The sequence below is a fragment of the Notolepis coatsorum genome (genome assembly GCF_963971535.1).
Source record: "Notolepis coatsorum genome assembly, chromosome: 15".
Lineage (NCBI taxonomy): Eukaryota > Metazoa > Chordata > Actinopteri > Aulopiformes > Paralepididae > Notolepis > Notolepis coatsorum.
The window spans coordinates 51,923,588-51,946,589 of NC_140179.1; the positions used below are offsets into that span (position 1 = coordinate 51,923,588).

At 43.4% G+C, this 23,002-nt stretch overlaps 1 protein-coding gene across 1 annotated transcript in view; it reads left to right on the plus strand.

Annotated features, from left to right (window-relative positions):
- The first annotated feature begins 649 nt into the window (after positions 1-649).
- LOC311241748 (uncharacterized protein) overlaps positions 650-23,002 on the plus strand; it is a 72,635-nt gene continuing 50,282 nt past the window's right edge. Inside the window, exon 1 of the mRNA XM_084330644.1 lies at positions 650-893. Coding sequence (XP_084186770.1) covers positions 704-893 — 190 coding nt within the window. The 5' untranslated portion in view covers positions 650-703. The remainder of the gene's footprint in view (positions 894-23,002) is intronic.

Sequence of the window (23,002 nt, forward strand, 5' to 3'; positions counted from 1 at the left end):
ACGCACACACTCACTTTAAACAAACACACTGTAGCACCCACTCCACACACTTTATAGCACACACCCACTTTAAACAAACACACTGTAGCACCCACTCCCCACACTTTATATTTATGGATGAAGGATTGCACTACAACTCGTACACCTTACTGTAAATTGTACCTAAAATTGTACCTCATCCCATTTCTGCTTTGCACTAGATAGTACTGTACATTAGTACACTGCATAGTATTGTGTATTGTATATTATATGGTAACTCAGAACATTGTACATATGTCTATACCGAACACTGTGACCTCATTTTTCTTCTTCTAAATTCATGCTATATTATGTTATTATGTTATTTGATACTATCTTGTCTAGCACAGTCTCTGGAGCGTAACAGTAAGAAGCATTTTGTATGAAAGTATTCTGTACTTCTGTATGACAACTATTAAAGAACTTGAACTTGAACTTGAACTTTATTTACTTGGTAATCTAAACGGTTCGTGTTTTACTCCAGTCCAGCAGGCGGCGAGAGCGGCTCCTTCGACACACAGACCCACAGACCAGCACGTGGTCAGAGACCATCTTTGACTTGGCTCTCGTTGATTCGACAGCAAAGAGGCTGGACGAGTTCAAGCAAAGGAACCGTGTGGCTAAACTACAGTCAACAATCATTCATGTCAATACGGCGTCGGTGTGATATATACATGAACTGATCATGTCTAAAACTCGACTCACGTTATTGAGGACACTTGTCACAGAGCGACTATCCGCGGCTGTAGAGCTCATTTTAACTTCTGCAGAAAGAACCACGTTAGGATTCTACAGGGACGTTTCCCCCAAGGAGCACAAACTGCAGACTGCTGTCGAACGGAGACCACTGAACATGCTGCAGTCTGGCGGAACAGGTGAGTCATTTACATGTATTTTAGTTTTATTACACTTCTTTTGTAGATATTACAGCCTGTGAATCGGGAGTGTGAAAATGGGGGACCCTGATGGAAACAAGACAAACGTCTTTCTCAGGTCTGCATCCCCTTAACAATTGTATGTATTGAGCCGTACTGTATTGTACCCATTCTGCAATCTGTTAAATAAAGTTTTCATTCATTCATTCATTCATTCATTCATTCATTCATTCATTCATTCAGTGTGATGCCACAACCCAGCCAGGGCCATACATTACCTACAATTACAGTTTGTTAGCAACGTAGCTCATCTTTTGCTCGACATTACATTAGATTAGATTAAAATGTATTGTCACCATCCAACACAAGTACAGTAGCTACAACGAATCTAACCAGAGTGCAAATGTAATAATAATATAATATAATAAAATAAAAACACAAGATACTCTTAACAGGAGCACTCATTCAAGGGTACTACTACTTGTTCTTGTTCGCGGACGACTCAGCCCTGCTGGTCTCTGACTAGAACAAGTTACAGGTTGAAAAAACCCTCAGCTCAGAACTCGGCAGAATCTGCACCTGGCTTGCTGATAACAAACTATCATTACACCTGGGTAAAACAGAGTCCATTCTCTTCGGATCAAATAACAAACTCAGCAAGACCGAGGCTTCTCAGTTACAGTGGGTGACAATATTGTCACAAGGAAAGACGAAATTACATACCTAGGTTCCATCCTAGAGGCAAATCTTTCCTGTGACAAAATGGCATCCAATGTAATAAAAAAAAAGTCAACCAACAAACTAGATTCTTGTACCGGATCTCCTCTCTGGTAAACAAGAATACCCTGAAGACTCTGGCAGGAGCACTCATTCAAGGGTACTACGACTATGCTTGCACCTCATGGTACCAAAGCACCTCAAAGGCCCTAAAAACAAGATTACAAACTAGAGCTGCCGCGGTATTGATATTTTCCTTACCGCACGAATTTGCGAAATATTTCCTACCGCCGCGGTTATTACCGCACAGTGCGCACAAAAAAAAAAAAAAGTTTGAATGCATTTTTTATTTTTTTTAGTAGTCTACTCTTATAGCCTGCCTCTAGTCTAATGGCGCTTTTCCACTGCATAGTACCTACTCGACTCGACCCGCTTTAGGCACCTGGTACTTCGTTCCTTTTCCACTGCAGCCAGGTACTACTCCGTTTGTCTCCGTGTGGGGATGCAGGCGGGGCCGCTCGCTTGTGTACACTGAAAGCTCCGTGGGCATAGATGTCCGAGGGCTTGCAGCAAGCCAGAGTTTAACACAGTTTCAATCAATCAATCAATCAATCAATCAATAACAACATTAACCAGACTCTCGTTGCGTCTATTCTGCCAAAGCTAACGTTACCTCTCATTGTGTATTCTACCAAGCAAACCCGGGTTTAACGTTACCTCTCGTGTATATCGGCTGACGGTAGTATTAGGCTAATAACAACAACAAACTTAACACATCAGCGATCTTGTTGTGACACTAAACTCTCCGCTCGGTGGTAAATTGGGTTGGGTTTTGTTTCATCAATAAATAAGGCAGAATACACAGTGAATCCATTCTTTTTTGTTTATTGCACTTGGTTCTGTCGCAAACAAATCCTGAATGAAATGCATCCTTAGCGAGGCAGTAAAGATGGCGGCGTTCTGTTTTCGTTCAGAGGCTACAAAGTGTGACGCGTCTCTCTTCTGACCAGTCAGTGGTCTGCAATGTTTCACATGACTTTTCTGGTACCACTTCTACCCAATAGGGTCGCTTGGAACCGAGTAGGGTATATCTGCAGAGCCGCAAGCCAACTTTATTATTATGATAAAAACAGCGGTGACGCGGTATTCAGCCTAACTCTGCGGTGAGCGTGATGCAACAGCGATACCGCGGTAATGCGGTTATCGCGGCAGCTCTATTACAAACATCTCAAAACAAACTGGTCAGACTACTGCTTGATCTGACTCCTAGAACCCACCTCACCCCTGCCCACTTTGACAACCTATGGATAGCTTAGAGTAGACGACAGAGTACAGCAACTTGCAATGGGCCTGGTCTAAGATACACTACACACCACTAAGGTACCCATGTGCATGTCGAAATACTTCCCAAAGGTCAGTGAATACCACAACCACAACACCAGAGGGAGTTCCACAAATTATGTCCAACCCAGATTCGGCTCAAACAAGGGACTAAACACGTTTTGCAATTATGCCACACCAATGTGGAACGCCCTACCCACAGCTGTAATGGAATGTGAATCACTACCTTCAAAACCGCTCTCAAAGAGCACCTACGGGAGGCTGCAATTAGAAACTGGCCCCGTAAAGGTCTGAACCCCCCTCCTAATGTACAGTTCCCTCCCCCTCGTATGATTTTTTTTTTTTTTTTTTTTCGTGTCTTACATACAGGTGTATGCCCAGCTCATATGGGCTTACAAGACACATAACAATAAGTATATAATAATATACTTGACCAATTATTTGACAAATGACATATAGACCAAGATGGCCACAAGAAAAAGAAAATACAAGAAAATACAAGAAAAATTAATAACACAAGCTGTACGCAATGTATGTAAACAAAGAAACAAGAGGAATTCAAATACAATTATATAGGATATAGTGTGTTTTGTCTCAAGTGCCATGCTTTCTCCAAAAATCCTGCAAAACTGAAGATGTCCTCCACAAAAAAACAACTCAACATACAACTCTCAGATTGCCAAAACAAATCTGGATTTACAATTTGAATTTTCTCAAATAAAGCCCTGCTCAAAGCGGTGTACAAAGCGCAATAACACTCCCAGATCACATAGAACACACAACCGCTCCTCCTCAGGTTTACCTTGGAATCTACCCACTTCCACAGCCAATGGCAGGGTGCCAGACCTCAGCTGGGCAGGCAGAGACCTCCGTCTTCTCTTTAAGTTTAACATATGTATATATTTACTGTTAGGATCTGTTTAACAGTACTGTATATTTGCATATCTTGTATGTCCCGACCCAAATGTAACAGTACTGTATATCTGTATGTCCAGGGAGCGAAATTAAATGTTTAATGTTCCTCAAATTAAAGGCGGGCAACGAAATAGTCATGTGAAAACCGATCGAATAACATGATCCAATTCTTAGCGGAGTTCTCACTCGCTGTCTCAAGCACACAGACATGCAACGCGCTGCTCCTCCCTCCTCCAGCCCCTCCCAACCCCATGTAAACAGAGAGGCTAGAGTCGGGCCGGGCAGTCTGCTGACCAGCGTTTCCGTTAGAACATATTCGTGCCGGTCTGGGTGTCCTGCAAGATTTCTATCCCCGGACATATTCGAGAAATTCCGGTCAGCCTGGTTTTCCTTTTTACCGGCTGAATGCCACCATCGGCGCCAATGTTAACGTTAATATCGCCTAATCTATGTTTTAAATTATGGCTATGTGTCTAATCTGCCCATCGCATTATCAAAGACTATTTTCCAGTCAGTGCTGTCAAGGCTGTTTATCGCGTCGTTTCCGTTTCAGAGCAGTTAGAAAAGCCCCCGTTTTCAGATAAAAAAACAGCTCATTCTGGAGCATTCTATGAAAATCGTCTTTTAGTGGAATATTCCACAACGTTGATATTCGTCGGCCTTTTTATGAATCGTTTTCAAATAAACGCTAGATGATCAATATTATACGTGCACGCAAGCACATTCGGGCCGCGCACGGATAATCGCTCCGTTCATTTCCTCTCTGACTTTTACAGTGAAACCGAAAGAAGACATTTCACAAAACAGTTTATAACTTCATCAAACTTACTCTGATTATCCTAACACTGATAACATAGAGTCCTTACCTGACATCAGATGGTATCCAACTGGTATATTCCAATTCCTGATCACCATTCGAAAAAATCGATACGTGTATGGATCCAACGCGATACTGTAGAACTCCATGATCAGCGGGGATCTGAGGTTCCAGAATGAACTGTGGTAACCCCGGCTGGATCAGTGAACTGGAAAATGTGGATATAATGTCGCACCTCAGCCAGGAGAATTAAACTTTCCACTCGGGCCTGAACGCTCGACATTTCTGTTTCTGTTTTCTTTCACCACGGCATCAGCGGTCTCTGTGACTTCAAGTTCAGAAGACTCATCTTCGTTGTCATTATTATTAGACCTGCTTGTGCTTGGTTTCATGAAATATTTGTTAAGCTTAGCTTGTTTGGCCATCTCTCTCTCTCGCTCGTATACCTGTTTGTCGTTATGGTGGCCAGGCAGGCTCAAAAAAAGAAAGAAAAAAAGATTCACATCCGAGCGGCGCCATCCGCGCTTTATCAGAGTGAAGCAACAATGAAACAAAATGTAATGATTGTTTTCGTTCATCGCATAGGCTATTTAATTTTAGCCTATTTTAATACAATTCAAATAATAAAATTGTGCTTAGAGAAATTATTTTCACCGGACATTATGACCGGAGAGATTTAAATATTCGGACTTCAACATATTTTGCCGGTCAAATACCGGTAATTACCGGCTAACGGAAACGCTGCTGCTGACTGCTCTAACGTTAGCTACCGTTACAAAATGACCCAGTCAACTATTCACTTTTAGTTTAATACTGAGGCATTGTCCGTTATCTAGCCGGCTAGCTACTGATAGCTCCCGATATCAACAAATGCTCCAGCAAGTCTAGTAGTGCATAATACCTCCGTTGGATAGGTAGCTACCTAGTACACGTTAGCTCCAGTAGGGTCCAGCTGCAGCGCCGGAGAATCCTTGCTGGAGCTGGAGGCTACTCGAGTATACACACAGACAGTGGAGCTGTTTGCAGATGGCGAGCATTTTGACTTGTTGCGTGGTGGCGATACCGTTAGCTACCGTTACAAAATGACCCAGTCAACTATTCACTTAGTTTAATACATGAGGCATTGTGTAACGTTATCCAGCCGGCTAGCTACTGATAGCTCCCCACATCAACAAATGCTCCAGCAATAGTCCAGTGCATAATACCTCCGTTGGCTAGGTAGCTCACTAGTCACTACGAAATGTCGCAGTAAACTAAATAGTTCACTGAGGCGTTGTCCCAACGCCATCCAGCAGTAGCTACAGAAAGCTCCTGACATCAATGTCCTACAACAACAACATGCGTATTCGAGTCCCTGGCTTACATCGCATGAATAGGGTCCAGCTGTAGCTCAGGAGAATCCTTTTGCATGCTGAATGTAGCGTTTAGGGTCCAGCTGCAGCGCCGGAGAATCCTTGCTGGAGCTGGAGGCCACTCGAGTATACACACAGACAGTGGAGCTGTTTGCAGACAGCGAGGTGGTGATGTCTCGCAGATAACACAATCACAAGTATGATTATATAATATATATATTTTATTAAAAAAAAAGTTTTTTATATAAAATGATAATACTTTTTTTTTATCAAAAAAAGTTGGCAGGTAAGAAATATGCTTGGCGGGTAGATTCTTCCCATCTACCCGCCACTGGCCGGTGAGTCAAAAAGTAAATTTCGCTCCCTGTGTATGTCATGTATATGTCATAAATGTCATGATTAGATTAGATGATTAGATTAGATTATTATATCTGTATGTTGTGTGTCATAAATGTGGGGACCCTGATGTAAACAAGACGAAAGTCTTTCTCTGGTCTGCATCCCCTTAACAATTGTGTGTATTGAGCTGTACTGTACTCTGTACCCATTCTGCAATCTGTTAAATTAAAGTTTTCTATTCAATCAAATTCAATCAACCCAATCTGCTTACCAAACAGTGCAAACACCTATGCTACTCATAGTGGTCAAATAAAAAGATCACGTGTGTGTGTGCTCAACAGTTAGTTCCAGCGTCCAAGACCCACCCCCTAGGGATGGGAATTGATAGGATTTTATCGATTCGATTATTTATCGATACCTGATCAATTTATAATTTAAATAAATAAATTGGAAATGCAACAGAACTAAGCTGGTTAGAATAACAACATGCAACTTGACATTTCTGATTGTCATTTATTGTTGAGCCCCCATGTCAGGGGCGACAGTGGCTCGGGAGGTAGAGCAGTCGTCTGGCAATCCGGAGGTTCCCGGTTCGATTCCCGCTCCTCCCGGGCAGTGTGTCCTTGAGCAAGACACTTAACCCCTAACTGCTCCCGATGAGTAGGTTAGCACCTTGCATGGTTGCCTCCGCCATCGTTGTGTGAATGTGAGTGATTGGGTAAAATGTAAGGAACAAATTGTAAAGCGCTTTGGATAAAAGCGCTATATAAAAAAGCAGCCATTTACCATGTCAGAAAAATACAAAAACTGTAAAAAATAAAACATTAACTATAGCCTACACTTAAATAAAATAATGTATTTGAGATTCTCTTAAAATGTTTTTTTTTTTTATTCTTAAACTAATTTAATCTATTGAATAACAGGTCGTTATTCCTCTGACTTCTGTCTCACACACACACACACCAGGGTTTCCGTTAGAAAAAATTGTTGCCGGTCTCCGTGACCTGCAAGATTTCAATCTACCGGACAAATGAGATTAATTCCGGTCATAGTTTATTGAGCTTTAAAACAATTGATAGGCAGGCTATATAAAGAATGTCATGTAGATTTATAATATTATTACTTAAAACTAGACTACTTTTGCGTATACAGTCATTAATATATTCCAAATAAAATAAGTCCCTCGATACTCCGTGCTGCTGCTGACTTGAAATAAAATAGACCGTGTATGTGGGCAGTCGGTCCGACACTAAACAGCAGTCTGTTATAATCACATTTTTATGAGCTAACAAATTCCGTTATATTGGACATTTGTATTAATTATATCAAGCGAAGAACTGAGAAATTTGGCAGAGAGACGGCAACATTATCGTGGGTTTGCGTGATGTATATCTCCACCTCCCAACGACTTGGTGCTGGTCATAATGTCCGGTGAAAACAACTCCCTCCAAGCACAACTTGACCACCCGAACCGTACCAAAACAGGCCAAAATTAAATAGCCCATGCGACGAACGATTCATTACATTCGTTTCATCGTTGCTCCACCAAGCAGCCGGTCCAACAATATCAGCGCGAGCCGGCCGCAGTTAGTTTGCAAGAAGCATCCAGCTGCAGACCCGCAGAGCAGCTTTCCAGGTCTGGGGACCGCACTGTGCCAGCAAAGCTGGTGGGTTCTGTGGGTCTGCAGCTGCATGCCTTCCGCAAATCCAGCAGCAAGCTCTCACTGACACAGCGTCGTCATTACCAGACCGGCTGCTTGGCGATGCAACGACAACAAACGCAATGATTGTTTCGTTCATCGCATAGGCCACCCAACTCCAGCCCATCCAAATACAATTCAAATAATCAAACTGTGCCCAGAGGGAACTATTTTCACCGGACACTATGACCGGAGAGATTAAATTTGTCGGACTTCAACAGATTTTGCCAGTCAAATACCGGTAATTACCGGCTAACGGAAACGCTGACACACACACACAAACACACAACACACAACACACACACACAGAGCTCCCTCCCCGGGCCCCTGATCTGTAAGGTTTTGGCTTGTGTTGCTACACGGACACATTTGTATGTTGCACCATGGTACTTCCTGTCTCACAGAGTAGACTAGTAAACAAACACTCCGTCTCTTATTATATGTGAACTAAAGAGTACAAGGTTTACACAACAGCCCCCACCCGCTGTTTTATTGTATTTGTACCTGTACTGTCCGCTGTCGGCTGTTTATCTCTCTCTGAGAGCTTGATTAACTAGCGTTAGCTCCGCGGCTAATTTTAGCTCACCCTGAACTAAATCAATGACTAGGTTCTAAAGCATTCAAGTAGTTTTCACTGCACATAGAAGTAGCCAAACAGCGGGAGCATTTCGGGAACATATTACCAAAACCCAGGCAATTTCGAGCCCTTAAGGAATCAAATAGAGTCTGCCATGGCTACATTAGCTAGCGTTAGCTCACGTTACCTAGCGTTAGCTCCGCGGCAAATTTTAGCTCACCCTGAACTAAATCAATGACTAGGTTCTAAAGCATTCAAGTAGTTTTCACTGCACATAGAAGTAGAGCTGCCGCGATTACCGCATTACCGCGGTATCGCTGTTACATCACGGCCACCGCAGAGTAGGCTGAATACCGCGTCACCGCTGTTTTTTATAATAATAATAATAAATTACCCTCCTCTCGTTGGGCTTGCGGCTCTGCAGATATACCCTACTTCTCTATCGAGGTTCCAAGCGACCCTATTGGGTACCAGAAAAGTCACGTGAAACATTGCAGACCACTGATTGGTCAGAAGAGAGACGCGTCACACGTTTTTTACGTCCTGAATGTCAGCTCATCACAACACTGCTAATAACGTTAGCTTTAACTCTCCGCCGGAGTGGACTACCATCGCTCTTCAGGAGTACTAAACGAGACAATGATTTTACTGTCTGCAACGAATGTTATAATAAAAGCCCTTCGTTCTATACACTTGTCTGATTGAAAACTTTATTAACAGACAACTCAGCACGCTCTGAGCAAAGAAAGGAACTGAGATATGAATAGAGTATTGCTTGCCTTGCTATCGTCCGGTAAATACGCTGATGTTATTGAACGTATAACTATATAATGTTAATGCCACAAAACGAATGCCTTTATTATAAAGTAGTAACTTTATAGTAATAATAATAAGAAAGGGTCGGGGGGGTAACCAGCCCTGCCCGCGACACCGAGTGAACTGCGCACGACCAGAGTTTCACTTTCAATAACTAATGCGTGCTTGCCGAATCCCAAACAATATTCATGCTGCAAAGTCATCCTCTAAAGATAGACATTTAGACTAGAGGCAGGCTATATGCTATAAAGAGTAGACTACTACTAAAAAAAAATGCATTCAAATTTTTTTTTTACATTTTTTGTGTGCGTGCGGTAATAACCGCGCGGTAGGAAATATTTTGCAAATTTGTGCGGTAAGGAAAACAGCAATACCGCGGCAGCTCTACATAGAAGTAGCCAAACAGCGGGAGCATTTCGGGAGCATATGACCAAAACCCAGGCAATTTCGAGCCCTTAAGGAATCAAATAGAGTCTGCCATGGCTACATGCTAACGTTATTGCGCAACTGTAGGAAAAACCTGGCAGCGATAAGGGAATCGAAAGTCATGGGAGCCACACGGTTCCAGGCATCGGCCAATTAGGTTTTCGATTCCCATCCCTACCACCCCCTCCATGCTAGCTCCCCCTTTCCCATGATATCCACATGTCGAACCTATGTTATCATTATGTAAAAAATAAAACAATTCCTAATACCAATGTCACACATGAAACGGCAACAACGGAGAAGAAAAGGAATACTCTTAGTCTTAGCCTTAGTTTACTTTGGCCCCCAGCTGACATTATTTCTCCTCAACCAAATCCACTGACTGCCTTTCAATGCTTCTTCTGACATCTCAGAATCCCCAACTTCCACCTGACAACTAGGGATGCACCGATATGAAAATTTGCCACCGATACCGATTGTTCAACTAACACCGATACCGATATCTGTGGCAATTTTCTTTTTTAATTTTTTTATTTTTTTTTTTTATTCTTTTTCCCCCTCCATTTTCCTCCGATTTTCTCCCATCCCAATGTTAGTCGTATGCCAATTCCCAATCCCCTTCCTGGTCGCTGCGCACTTACCCCCCACAGTCAGATCATCTGGGAGAGTGGAGGCTATCACGTGCTTCCTCCGACACACGTCCAGCCAATCAACCGCTTCTTTTCACCTGGCAGCGCGGATCCTCCCTGAGAGGGCGTAGCGTGTGGAAGGATCACACTATCCCACTCGGGTCCTATCCGCGCTTAGCAGGCGCCCCGACCGAACTGTAGGAGTCGCTGTTTACAACGACCCGGACCCACCCCGCCAGTTTCTCCCACCCTCTAATACAGCCAATTGTATTAGTGTGAACGGCCAGCCAAGCTGGTGACAACCCCGGAGCTGTGAGCTGGATTCGAACAGGTGAATCCAGCTCACAGCTCCGGGGTTGGTGTCGAACGCAATCTCCCCTACGCCACCTAACCGCCCACTTTTTAAATATCTTTTAAATATATATATTTTTTTGTAATATATATATATATTTTTTATGAAACTACTGTATATTTGTCTTACAAATTGTGCTCACCGATATGAACATAGGCCTCTTTACTTACTTAAAAAAAGGAAACATCAAGAAATAGCACTATCTCTCTCCCAGTATGTTTCGCAGGGCTGCAGCTAGATACTAGTTCTCCCAGCATGGTCTACCTGCTGGGCTGCAGCTAGATACTATTGTCTCAACCAATGCCAATTACGTCACACACCGCTTGCACCCGCCTCTGCTGTTACCACCAATCGGCAAGCTCGTATACGTTTTTTTTTTTTTTTTTTTAACTTTGACCAGTCAGCTGGTTCTTTTAGCGTTTATCGCTTTTTCTGGTCAAGCATGACCGACAGAAACAGGTTGAATGGGGTATAGATCGGGGGAAAGACACTCTGAGAAAATACGGCGAGTCCGGGAGTCGAACTCGTGTACCCCAGATCCGTGACGCGCACGGTTGTCCCCAACGCCGAAATAGCGTCCGAGGTACGCGGTGAGCTACTGGAGCTCCCCAGTCGTATACATTTTTTACTTCTGCTTTTGTCCGCCATTGATTTTGACGAGAGGTTTTCTAGAACAACAACACGGCGCGGCCGACGTTTAGCTTTTAGCTCCACAGGATGACTTAAATGAGGCATAATGATTTTACTGCAACTAATGTTATAATAAAACAAAGCCTTTCTATACATGTGTCTGATTGAAAACGTTATTAACAGATTGCAGAATGGGTAAAACTCAGGGCTCTGTGAGCAACGGAAGGAACTGAGCTAGTATGAACGCTTGCTACGTTCGGTAAATAATATGCTGATGTTATTGAACGTGTAACACTAACTATATAACGTTAATGCCACAAAACGAATGCCTTGTTAATCATAAGTAGTAACTTTGATGCAGTAGCTTGTGTGTGTGTGTGTGTGTGTGTGGGGGGGACTGGGGACGGCGTTGTGCAGGTCGCAAGTGAACTTTTTTTTGTCTTGACTTGACGCTACACAAATTGATGGATATTTATCGGCTACTGCCATCGGCATATTCGAGCTGATAGGCCGATTGCAGTCAACAAGGCACTTAGTCAGATTGCAGTCAACAAGGCCGATACCGATACCCGACCGATGCATCGGTGCACCCCTACTGACAACCCCTGTCTTTCCATCCTCACTGTTCAGTTTCTGCTGCTAAGTCTGCATATCTCATTTTCTCCATTTCATATGCTTCCTCCACTGAATCCTACCAAGGCATGGTCAATTCTATGAAATACCGCTGCACTGATAATGGTAATATACAATGTACAGGTGATTAAACTGGATCTAAAATATATAAATGAGTAATAGTGCTAATTAGATGTACAGAGTTGTAGTATTATGTACAGTGATACCTGTATAAAGACACTATGCTAGTAAGCAGGGCTGGGCGATATGACGATATTATATAAATATCGGGTACAGTTCATTAACGATACACTTTTTAAACGTATCGTGGATATCGTGATGTTTTGCCCAAGAGGATTGTGTCGCGTCAATCTGGTCCACACGTTGAAACTTTTGAACAGCGCCGCCCCACACACACTACTGCATCAAAGTTACTACTTATGATAACAAAGGCATTCGTTTTGTGGCATTAACGTTACACGTTACACGTTCAATAATAACATCAGCGTATTTACATAGCAACGTCAGAGGTCGACCTAGATATAGCAAGCATTAGTCGTTCATATCTCAGCCCGTGCTGACTCAGTTGTGCCCATTCTGTGGTCTGTTAATAAAGTTTTCAATCAGACCGATGTATGGAAAGGCTTTTATTATAACATCCGTTGCAGTAAAATCATTATGCCTCCAGTCGTTTAGTCGTCCTGCGGAGCTAAAAGCTAAACGTCGGCCGCGGGGCGGGGGAGCTACCATTGTTGTTGTCATTGAGCTCTCCAATGGCGGAAGTAAAAAATTTATATGCGCTTGCCGATTGGTGCTAAGAACAGCAGGGCGGGTGCAAGCCGTGTGACGTAATTGGCAGACTCGACTGTCAATCAAAATGATTCTGTTTGCCGTCTGAATGAATGAAAACGTTATTAACAGATTGCAGCATGGGTACAATACAGTACAGCTCAATACAACAACAGTGGACTGGAGGATTCAGACCAGAGAGACTTTCGTCTTGTTTACATCAGGGTCCCCCATTTTCAATTTATCATATTTCATATCTAAATCATATAATATCTCATTGCTAAATATATGCAATATATAATCTAATAATCCAATAATCTTTTTTTTTGGATCAAATTTTTATTATTATTCACATGAAACAAGACAACACATTAACCACAATCACAATACATAGAACTTCACAAGAAAATAACAAAAACAATAATAATAATACAGACTAACAATTATACAGACAAGAGAAAAGAAAACAGAGTTCAACCTTCTAAATTTTAATTCCAAGGGGTACTATCTAATAAATGGTCTTTCCCAGTGTTCAGCCCTGATTCCCGGCCGTGTGATCCTATATTAATAAAACGTACATCTCCAATCCACCACAAGGACCATTTTTTGCGAACACGACCCGAAAACAGAGCAATGAACCTTCATGAAAAAACAAAAACCTGTAGAGGTGTTCCATAGACTCGCAGAGACCGTGTAAAAGTGGCCAAACAGTGAAGAAATAGTTAAATAGTTAAATAGCTGCCCCCCCATAATATCCCCAGCTAAACTCAAGATGACAAGACAAAAGACAAGACAGACAAAAACATTTCCTCCTCCCCCTCCCAAGAGACCGCCGGACTCACCCGAACACGCACCCCAACCCCGCTCAGCCGCACACTGCGGTCTTTACCTTCTCAGCTGCTGCGAACCACAGGTCAATTCCAGCCTGCCCCACCCCAATCACCCGGGCTGTGGATATCTCAAGATAAATCACATCCAATAGAGTTAGGGACCAGTTAATCATTGTAAGTTTCTCAGGCTCCTTCCATCTCATTGCTATTAGCTTCTTCGCTGCTGTGACGCCCGCTAGGACAACCCTTTTCAGTTGTACGGACGCGGGTAGTGTCGTTATATCGTTCAGGAGTAGCGTAACAGCTGTGAATGGGATAGTTAAGCCACACAGATCTGAAAGTTTGTCCGTTATTGACCTCCAGAAGCGGGCCACTGGTGGGCAATCCCAATACATATGCATATAAGTGCCAGTGGCCTTTTGAGAGCACAAAGTACACCGAGAGTCGGTTATCAGTCCCATAGCATACAGCTTCCTAGGTGTAAGATAGGTCCTATGAATATAATTAAAATTAATTTGCTGGTGATTGGGGTTGCGGGAAGATAATGCCACATTTGCCCAAACATCATCCCAGTCAAACTCGGGGTCCAACTCCGGGATATCCACACGCCAGATTGTATCCAATGATACATTTTTATACGTGGATTGAATTAAGAGCGTATAAAAGTCGGAGACAAACCCTCTGGATGTCGTCCTGTCCACTATGAGCCTGAGGAAGGGGTGTGGGTGCAAGGCTTGAGCCCACGGTACGCCATGCGCCCTCAGTGCTGACCTTAGTTGAAGGTAAAGAAAGAAGGACTCGCCGGGAAGATCATAAAATTCTCTTAAGTCCTGAAACGCACGGAGGCCGTTCTTATCATAAATATCCTCCAGAGTATGCACTCCCCTCCTTTGCCATTGAGGAATATTAACCGGCTTGTGTCCAACAAGTAATTGCTGGTTATTAAAAATTGGAGAGTCCAGGTGCCAAGGGCATTTAACCCCACACGACCTCTGTACATTACGCCACGTTTGGATCACGTGAGTTATGATCGGTCCATACCTCAGCCGGCATTTCGAAATAGAGACAGTGGAGTACACTACATCCTGCAATCTTAGCGGAGATACCGCCGCCGCTTCTAAGGAGCGCCACGATACAGCCTCTACAGGGTCTAGCCAGCACATCAGAGGTCTCAGTGAAAAGGACCAGAAATAAAGTTTAAAATCAGGGATTGCGAGGCCCCCATCTTGTTTTCTACGTTGAGTAGTAGCCCTTTTGATTCTCGGGCGTTTGTTATTCCGGATAAACTTAGATACCATCGATTGTACCTTGCGCCAGTGGTCTATTGGAGGGGGCAGGGGGAGCATTGAGCTAATAAAATTTATCCTAGGCAGGATGTTCATTTTGATTATGGAAGCCCGGGCTTGTAAGGAGTTAGGAAGGGACGACCACCTGTCTAGATCCTGGCGTATTTTATCATAAGTACCTGTGAAGTTGTACTTAGTAGTTTGGTTCAGCGTGGGGAATATCTCTATGCCCAAGTATTTAAAATGTTCTACTATGGGGATATCAGCTGGTAGTCGTACCGCCTTGGCCAGTTCATTAAGAGGTAGGCAGGCTGATTTGTTCCAGTTAATCTTAAAACCTGACAATTTACTTTATTTCCTCAATAATTTTGTGGCCGACCGGGAGGGGTCGTCCATGAAAATCAGCAGGTCATCCGCATAGAGAGCAATTTTGTGTGGAGTATTGTTGACCATTATGGGGACGATGTCCTCCGATTGCCTAATAAATTGGGCCAAAGGTTCGAGGGAAAGCGCGAACAGTCCCGGGCTCAGAGGGCACCCCTGTCTAGAAGATCTGGAGACTGGAAAGAGTGTGGAACAGTATCATCGCAGACGGCGAGGCATACAGGACTTTAATCATATGAATAAAACTCTTTCCAAGACCCATGACCTCAAGTACCTTCCACAGGTATGACCACTCAAGTCTGTCAAACGCCTTCATGGCATCCAAAGACAGAACTGTGGACGGAGTTGTATTGTCTTTACTGTTATCGATTACATGCAACAGCCTCCTAAGATTATCTGCAGCCAGACGCCCCGGGATAAAACCAGTTTGATCGCAGTGTACCAATACAGACATAAATCTCTGCAGGCGACGGGCCAGCACCTTGGCAAACACCTTTAAATCGGCCCCGAGAAGACTCAAGGGTCTATAGCTACCACAATCATTGGGATCTTTGTCCTTCTTGAGAAGTAAAGAAATCAACGCCATATTGACATCTCTTGAGAACTCCCCTTGTTCGATAGCGTAATTGATCATATCGAGCATCAATGGACCCAGTTGGTCCCAGAAAGCTAAATACACTTCGGGTGGAATACCATCCCAGCCTGGTGCCTTACCCCTCTGCATTTCAACAATCGTCTCCCTCAATTCTACGAGAGTAATCGGTCTCCCCAGTTCCTTGGCCTCTTCCTCAGAAATGTGGGGTATCTCAAGCCCGCCAATGAACGATTCAAATTTAGAGTCATCAAGATTACCCTCTGAGCTATATAACTGTGAGTAAAACTCTTTAAAAGTGTCATTGATCTTCTTCGAATCAGTAGTGACTGCACCCTGGCTCGTTCTAATCGAGGGGATATCCGAGAAATGATCATTTGAGCGTATTTTCATTGCCAATAGATGGCTAGGTCTGGAGCCGTGAAAATAGCAATTTTGTCTTGTCCTATGTATCAAGAACTCAGACTGTTGTTTAAGTATGGAGTTTATTTCTTTTTTGACTATCTTACGTTGTGTGTTTAGTCGTTCATTATAGTTAGTTTGCAAGGATGCGTATAGGTCCGCATATAATGATTCCAGTCCTTCTAGCTTTTTTGACCGGGATTTTCGCAAATTGGAGGCAAATAGTGTGACATGACCCCTGATAAATCCTTTCAATGCGTTCCACAGGACCCTGGGGTCTTCTACTGTGCCAACGTTGATCTGCAAAAATTCAGCTAGTTTAATCCTGAACTCAGAACAGAAGTCATCGTTCTTTAGCAAGGTCGAATTAAAACGCCATCTGGGAGCTCTTGCGGAGAGCCTGCCAAAGGTTGCCGTAAGGAAAATCCCCTTGTGGTCTGAGAGCCAAGGGAACCAATGAGACATCGAAACTATCAAACATATTAGGGGACGCGAATGCATAGTCAATTCGAGAGAAGCTTTTGTGTCTGGCTGACAGGTGAGAGTAATCTTTGAGGGTGGGGTTGCATAAGCGCCAAAGGTCTGTGAGCCCTGTGTCTTTGGCCCACATCCTAAGGGCCTTAGAGGCCCGTTTTTGGTCGCTCGTTTCAGAGGGCCCGGACCTATCCATCTCCGCATCCCAGCACGCATTAAAATCGCCACCCACAATGAGAGCGTATCCATTAAGTTCCAACATATTCTTCGTGATTGTATTATAGAACGCTGAATCAAATGTGTTAGGAGCATACAATGCTATTATAGCCATCTTCCTATGCAAGAATTCAACTTTTGCTATAGTAATCCTTCCCTCCGTGTCCGACCATACATCCAAGATTTTGATATCAAGGTTACGTCTTGTAACTATGACTACTCCTTTCGTCTTATCATCGGCTGAGGATGAGGAGATAACGTGATATTGCCGATTTGCCAGTCTTGACACGTCACCTACCAATAAATGCGTCTCGCTAAGGAGAGCAAGGTCAATATTTCTCCTCTTCAATAGCCAAAGGACACTGGCACGCTTGTGTGGGGCGTTAAGCCCTCCTGCGTTCCAAATTAAAATATTCAATTTAGCCATGGTCGAGCTTGTATAAATGCGTAGAGAACATACCAGTGCAGCCAGGCTGAGTACAGAGGTGCTGATCCCGGCGGGCCCGGACGGTCAATCCCAGGAGTTCAGAGGAGGAACAATTACACACATTTAAGACAACAGTACATAAAACACATAAAAATACCACCCCAGCTACAACCCCCCCTCCTTCTACTCTAAACCCTACCCCACCCGTCCTATTATAAGGCCCCCTATACCCACTCTCCAATCCCCACCCTATGCCCCATCCACTGAGGATGGTCATCTTCCTATCACTTCCCACTAGAGACATGGATCAATAAGACGCTCCCCACTCCAACCCCCCTCTAAATAAACCCCTGAGTAAACCCCCACTAGTCCAATAAACACAAATAATAATAAAAATAAAATTCAATAAAGATATCGGTCGAAACCCACCTGAGCCCTGGCCCCAACATGAGACAACCATAATGGTAAAAATAGCCATTATTAAATAATAACTCCACATCAACCTGCAACCATCTATTTCCGAATCTGCGCTTCAACGTCGCATTGTAATAGCCCAAAAGGGTATAGGAAAATTCAAAACAAAATTAAATTAAAGCATCCCAGCCGATAGTCTAAGGCAGGATCGGGTCACAGGTTAATTGTGCAAAATTGTGTGAACAATGTCAATTAAACAATGACAAAAAAAAAAAGGAAGGGAAAAAAAGGGTTGTTATGGTCAAAGTGCACCCCTTTAGCTGTCCCTCTGATCAGGCACAACGGCTGAAATGACATAACCTATGTAAGAATAGAATTAAACACATTCATTAATTAATTAATTAATCCGGGGATGGTAATAGGCAACACCTGACACCACCTGTTATCATACATTGTTTCAATAAAGATATCGGTCGGAGCAGTTAGTCCAAGGTAGGATCGAATCACAGTTAAATTGCTCATTCAAATGCCATTAAAACAGCGACAATAATTATTATATAATTACTCAGCATCAACCCTGTAACCATCTACCTTGGAGTCTGCATATTAATGTCGCAACGTTATAGCATAAATGGATCACGGAAAATTCAAAACAAAATTAAGGCAAACCAGCAGTTAGTCCAAGATAGAATCGGATCACATTTAAATCGCGCATACAGATGACATAAAAACAGCGACAATAAGAAAGAAAAAAGAAAGGAAAAGAGGGGCATGGCTAAAGTGCAAGCCATATAACCATATAGCCATGAAGTGCAAGCCATACCCGACCCAACCTGTTATCATACATTGTATATGCATATTCAACCGACCTTGGCTTCTACTATGGATCCCAAAGTTCAAAACAACCTGGATATAAAAATAAAAGCATACCAGTAGTTAGGGATTCGATCACTCTTGAATTGTGCAAACCAATGTCCCTTTGAACAGCAACAGCAACTAAAATACGTAACCATTAACGGGTCTCGAATGTCTCAGCGCAGACTATAGACGAAGCCCGCTGGTTAGCCCGAGGCTAGCGCGTAAGCTAGTGATGAATCCGGATAGCACGTTAGCCTATTATGTACATTGTTCAGCTAGCTCGTTAGCTTCCAAAGAGGCGATACACAAGTACGACCATGAGGTCAGCTTTAGCAAGTAACAGAAGTCATTGGGAAGCACCGCCAGTTGGATGGGCATTGGGCAGTCAGCATGTCTGGGCATGACAGCAAGTATTTGTGAACAGTCGGCCTAATCAATGTATATACTGTAGGCCCAAACCGCCAAGTCACTCACCCGCCATAGATATCAAGCAACAGACTCGGGTGTCTCCGCGAGATATTCCTTCGCTTTAGCCAACGACCAAAACAAACGCTGACCACCGACCTTCTCCAACACAGATAATTTCGCGGGAGCGAATAACGTGGGCCTCAGGCCTAGTTTCCATAGCTTAGTCAGGACCACCTTGTATTCGGCTCTCTGTGCTTGAACCTCCGGTGTAAAGTCCTCGAAAATGGCCACTTTGTGATCGCCAAGCCTCAGATTACCCCTTCTGGTACGAGCCGACCGCATGATGAGATCTCTCTGCTGGAGTCTGTTCAGCTTGACTATGATGGGCCTCGGCTCTTTGTTCACGCCGGGAGAAAACCTGCCCGCTCTGTAGGCCGATTCGCAGATAGGAGGCAAAGGGAGGACGTCCGTCCCTAGTATCTTCTGCAGCAGTTCGGGCACGGTCTCAGAGAGACGGCCTTCACCGCTGGTCTCCGGTACTCCAACAATCCTGACGTTGTGGCGTCTATCCCGGGACTGCATCTCCTCCATTGCCGACTGTAGTTTGTTGACTTCAGCCTGCCTAGCCAGCAGGGCGGATTCGAGACCCGCCATCTTCTCGCACTGTAATGATACCTCCGTCGTTAGCATGGCTATTTCGTTAGCATTAGCCGATGAGGCAGCGTGAATCGTCTCCATCTTGTCTGTCAGCGGGACTACCGCCAGCCGTATTTCTTCTGATATCTCACGACGGAGGCTGACACAGAAATCCACCAACACTTTCTTCTGTGCTTCAGTGATGCGTGTCTCAGAGTCTGCGTGTAGCTTGGTCATGACCAAGAGCACAGCTTCGCTTAACTCCCCGACAGCGGGAGACGGTGTGGCTAGGCCCGGCGGTGACGGCTTGCTGGTTGTGGCGCATGGTTTCATGGCTCTGGTTTCCACCCCCGTCATCGTAGAAAGTCGAAAAAAGTCGATGAATGTATACTGTTACAAAGTATCAGATTAAACCGAATATATATATTTATTTATTGATATATATTGCATAGTATTTGTATATCGTTTGATATCCCCTGTATATTCCTTGTACATATACACGGAATATCCCTTTAGCCCAGACCATAATAGTTCATTCTCCTATTGGACAGCGGTCCACCGGCGCCAGGGACCGGCCTCCGGAGCCAGGTTCAAAGTCACCGTCAAGATGTGTCTGGACATGCCCGGCCTTGCCCAGGGATACGCGACAGAAGTGAGAGTGGAACTAGTTTGTTCACCGTGCGTATAAATACGGCGCAGGTGAATGTAGAAGCCCCTTACCTCCGTACCCTTCGTCCTTAGTATGTTACCGATAAGTTGAAGCCTCACCCACGATACAACGTGCGGTGAAGTATGGCCTGTTTGGCCTCAGAATAGAGCATCGAGACCGCGTGCGAATTAATAACTGAATTGTCAGAGTTTGGCGCTATACCGTCGAGTGCGACATATTTCTATTAAGTCTTTAATAGTCTATTTGTGTATAGTGTATCGTGCGGTTATAATTCTACAGTGACCAGCATCTCCAACGCTTTCTAGTATTAGCTAGAGTTCTTATCCAGGCTGGGCCGACCGCATGGCGCTTTCACCCGAGGAGACCTAGACGAGAGCCGTATGGACATGTACACTGGATTAATCTACCCGACGACTACATAGCCCTTTGCGGCTGGAATATATTTGCTTTGGTCCTGTGATTTATGGAGCGGATAATCGCAGACGCCTGCACGTGTTGGATTTACCCCGAGAGGAGTCAAGTCGAGTCGGCGCCCAGAGAGCCTGAGGCCGACTAGCTTTCTTCCCTGTGGAGCTACAGTCTACAAGAGAACCAAGCTGTATTCGTCTGTGGATCAAGAGGCTACTGCACCGGCTTCTGTACCTGAAGTCTCCCTAGTCATCGTTGACCAGACGTCCTACTACCGACAGATCTTCTACCCCCCCTGCTGGCTTACAACCAGTGGGAACCCCTTCCAGTATCTTCCGCTATATTACTAGTGCACCATAGATATAATTCTCTCAGATTCAGGTTGTATAATTACCTCCTGCGTAACCAGAGAATGGACATTCGTTATTGATTTGCCTACGCATACTCCTTTGCCTTACAAGTGCATTCAAAGAATAATGTAAAGTATCCTATGTACCTTTTGCTCCATTAAATACTTGATTAATACCTTTGACTGGAACCGATTTCATTGTGGGAAGTGTTCATCATATTCATATATCGTGTACTGTATGGCCAGTAATTAAAGTACATAAAGCGGTAGTGGTTTAATGATACCATACTTATCAATACAGTCAGGGAATTGTACCCCTCAGTTACATATACTAAACACGACGACTTAGCAAACAAATAAAAAAACAAATAAAAATAAAATAAAGACTAATGGGGAGAAACGTATATTCAGCACGGTAGAAGGGAGCTCATGTGAAACACGTCTACTCCATGATCGCTCAGCTCCGCCCCCCAATAATCCAATAATCTAAATCTAATATATAATATAAAAATGCTAAATGCATGGGTATTTTATTTTGTCTTTAATGTTAGCTTGCAAACTCAAATACTGTCTTGGTAAGCCTCATAATGAATTGTTTGGGGTAAAAAAGAAAAACATCGTGATGCTTGCTGATGCGTATCGTGTATCGCCGAAAGGTCAGAAAATATCGTGATATCATATTTAGGCCATATCGCCCAGCCCTACTAGTAAGTCATACTGGCCAGCGGTATGACTAGTAAGAGTAGGTAAGGATGTAGTATCTACAGATATGTAAAAAGGATTATATGCAGGTATGTACAGACGGATGTAGATACATGTATATATACAGTTATACACAGCATTATTGTATATGCTATCATACAGAATTATATGGGTTAGGCTATATGCAGGTGTATAAGTAGGTATATAGAAAGGATGGATTAGGATTAGGCTAGATGGAGCCAAAGAGGTTAGATAGAGGAAGCCATTTGAACATTTATTAGCTAGACTGGATATTTATGACTGATATCTGCAGCGTCATTTTACCAAAATCTTTGCCAAAAGCTCCAATTCAAGATATCTGTAAATTATATTTTTACTAGTCAAAGCTCCAATTCAAGATATCTGTACAAATGTCTAAGATATCTACAACTGATTTATGACCAGTTGTAATTCCAGTTTCAGATATTTACAATTTCTGACTAGTCATAATTCCAGTTAAATATCTTTAATAGAGACCTTGCACGGGATATTTGTGTAGGCTAGTTATTTTCTTCCAGCATGGCTGCCTGTAACCAGTGGTAACCACAGAAAATGCCTAATTTCTGTGCATTGGTAGAGCAGGTAAAACACTCAAAAAGCATGATATTACTGTAATACTGTGACCTGTTTTACAAGATCCAGTAATAAGACACCCATTTCTTTTTTTAATATATATAATGTCTCATAAATAAACTCATAGCAACCTATGTTTTGCACATGGCAACCGTTGTCTCTTGCACAAAATAATGGTTGTTAATGTTACAGGCAGCCATCCTGGAAGAAAGAGACCTAGATAAACATTCAGTGCAATGCCTCTATTCAAGATATGTACATAGGTTGGAATATAGGAAGAGGGAAGGCAGGCGGGACAATCAATAGGCTGGAAAATCAAATGTGAAAACGCACGTTATGTTGACTTGTGCAATAGGTTTCAACTCCTTAAATATCAGGAATGTCAATTTCAATATTGTAAACTAGCCAAATAGTTAGCCTAGTTTACCC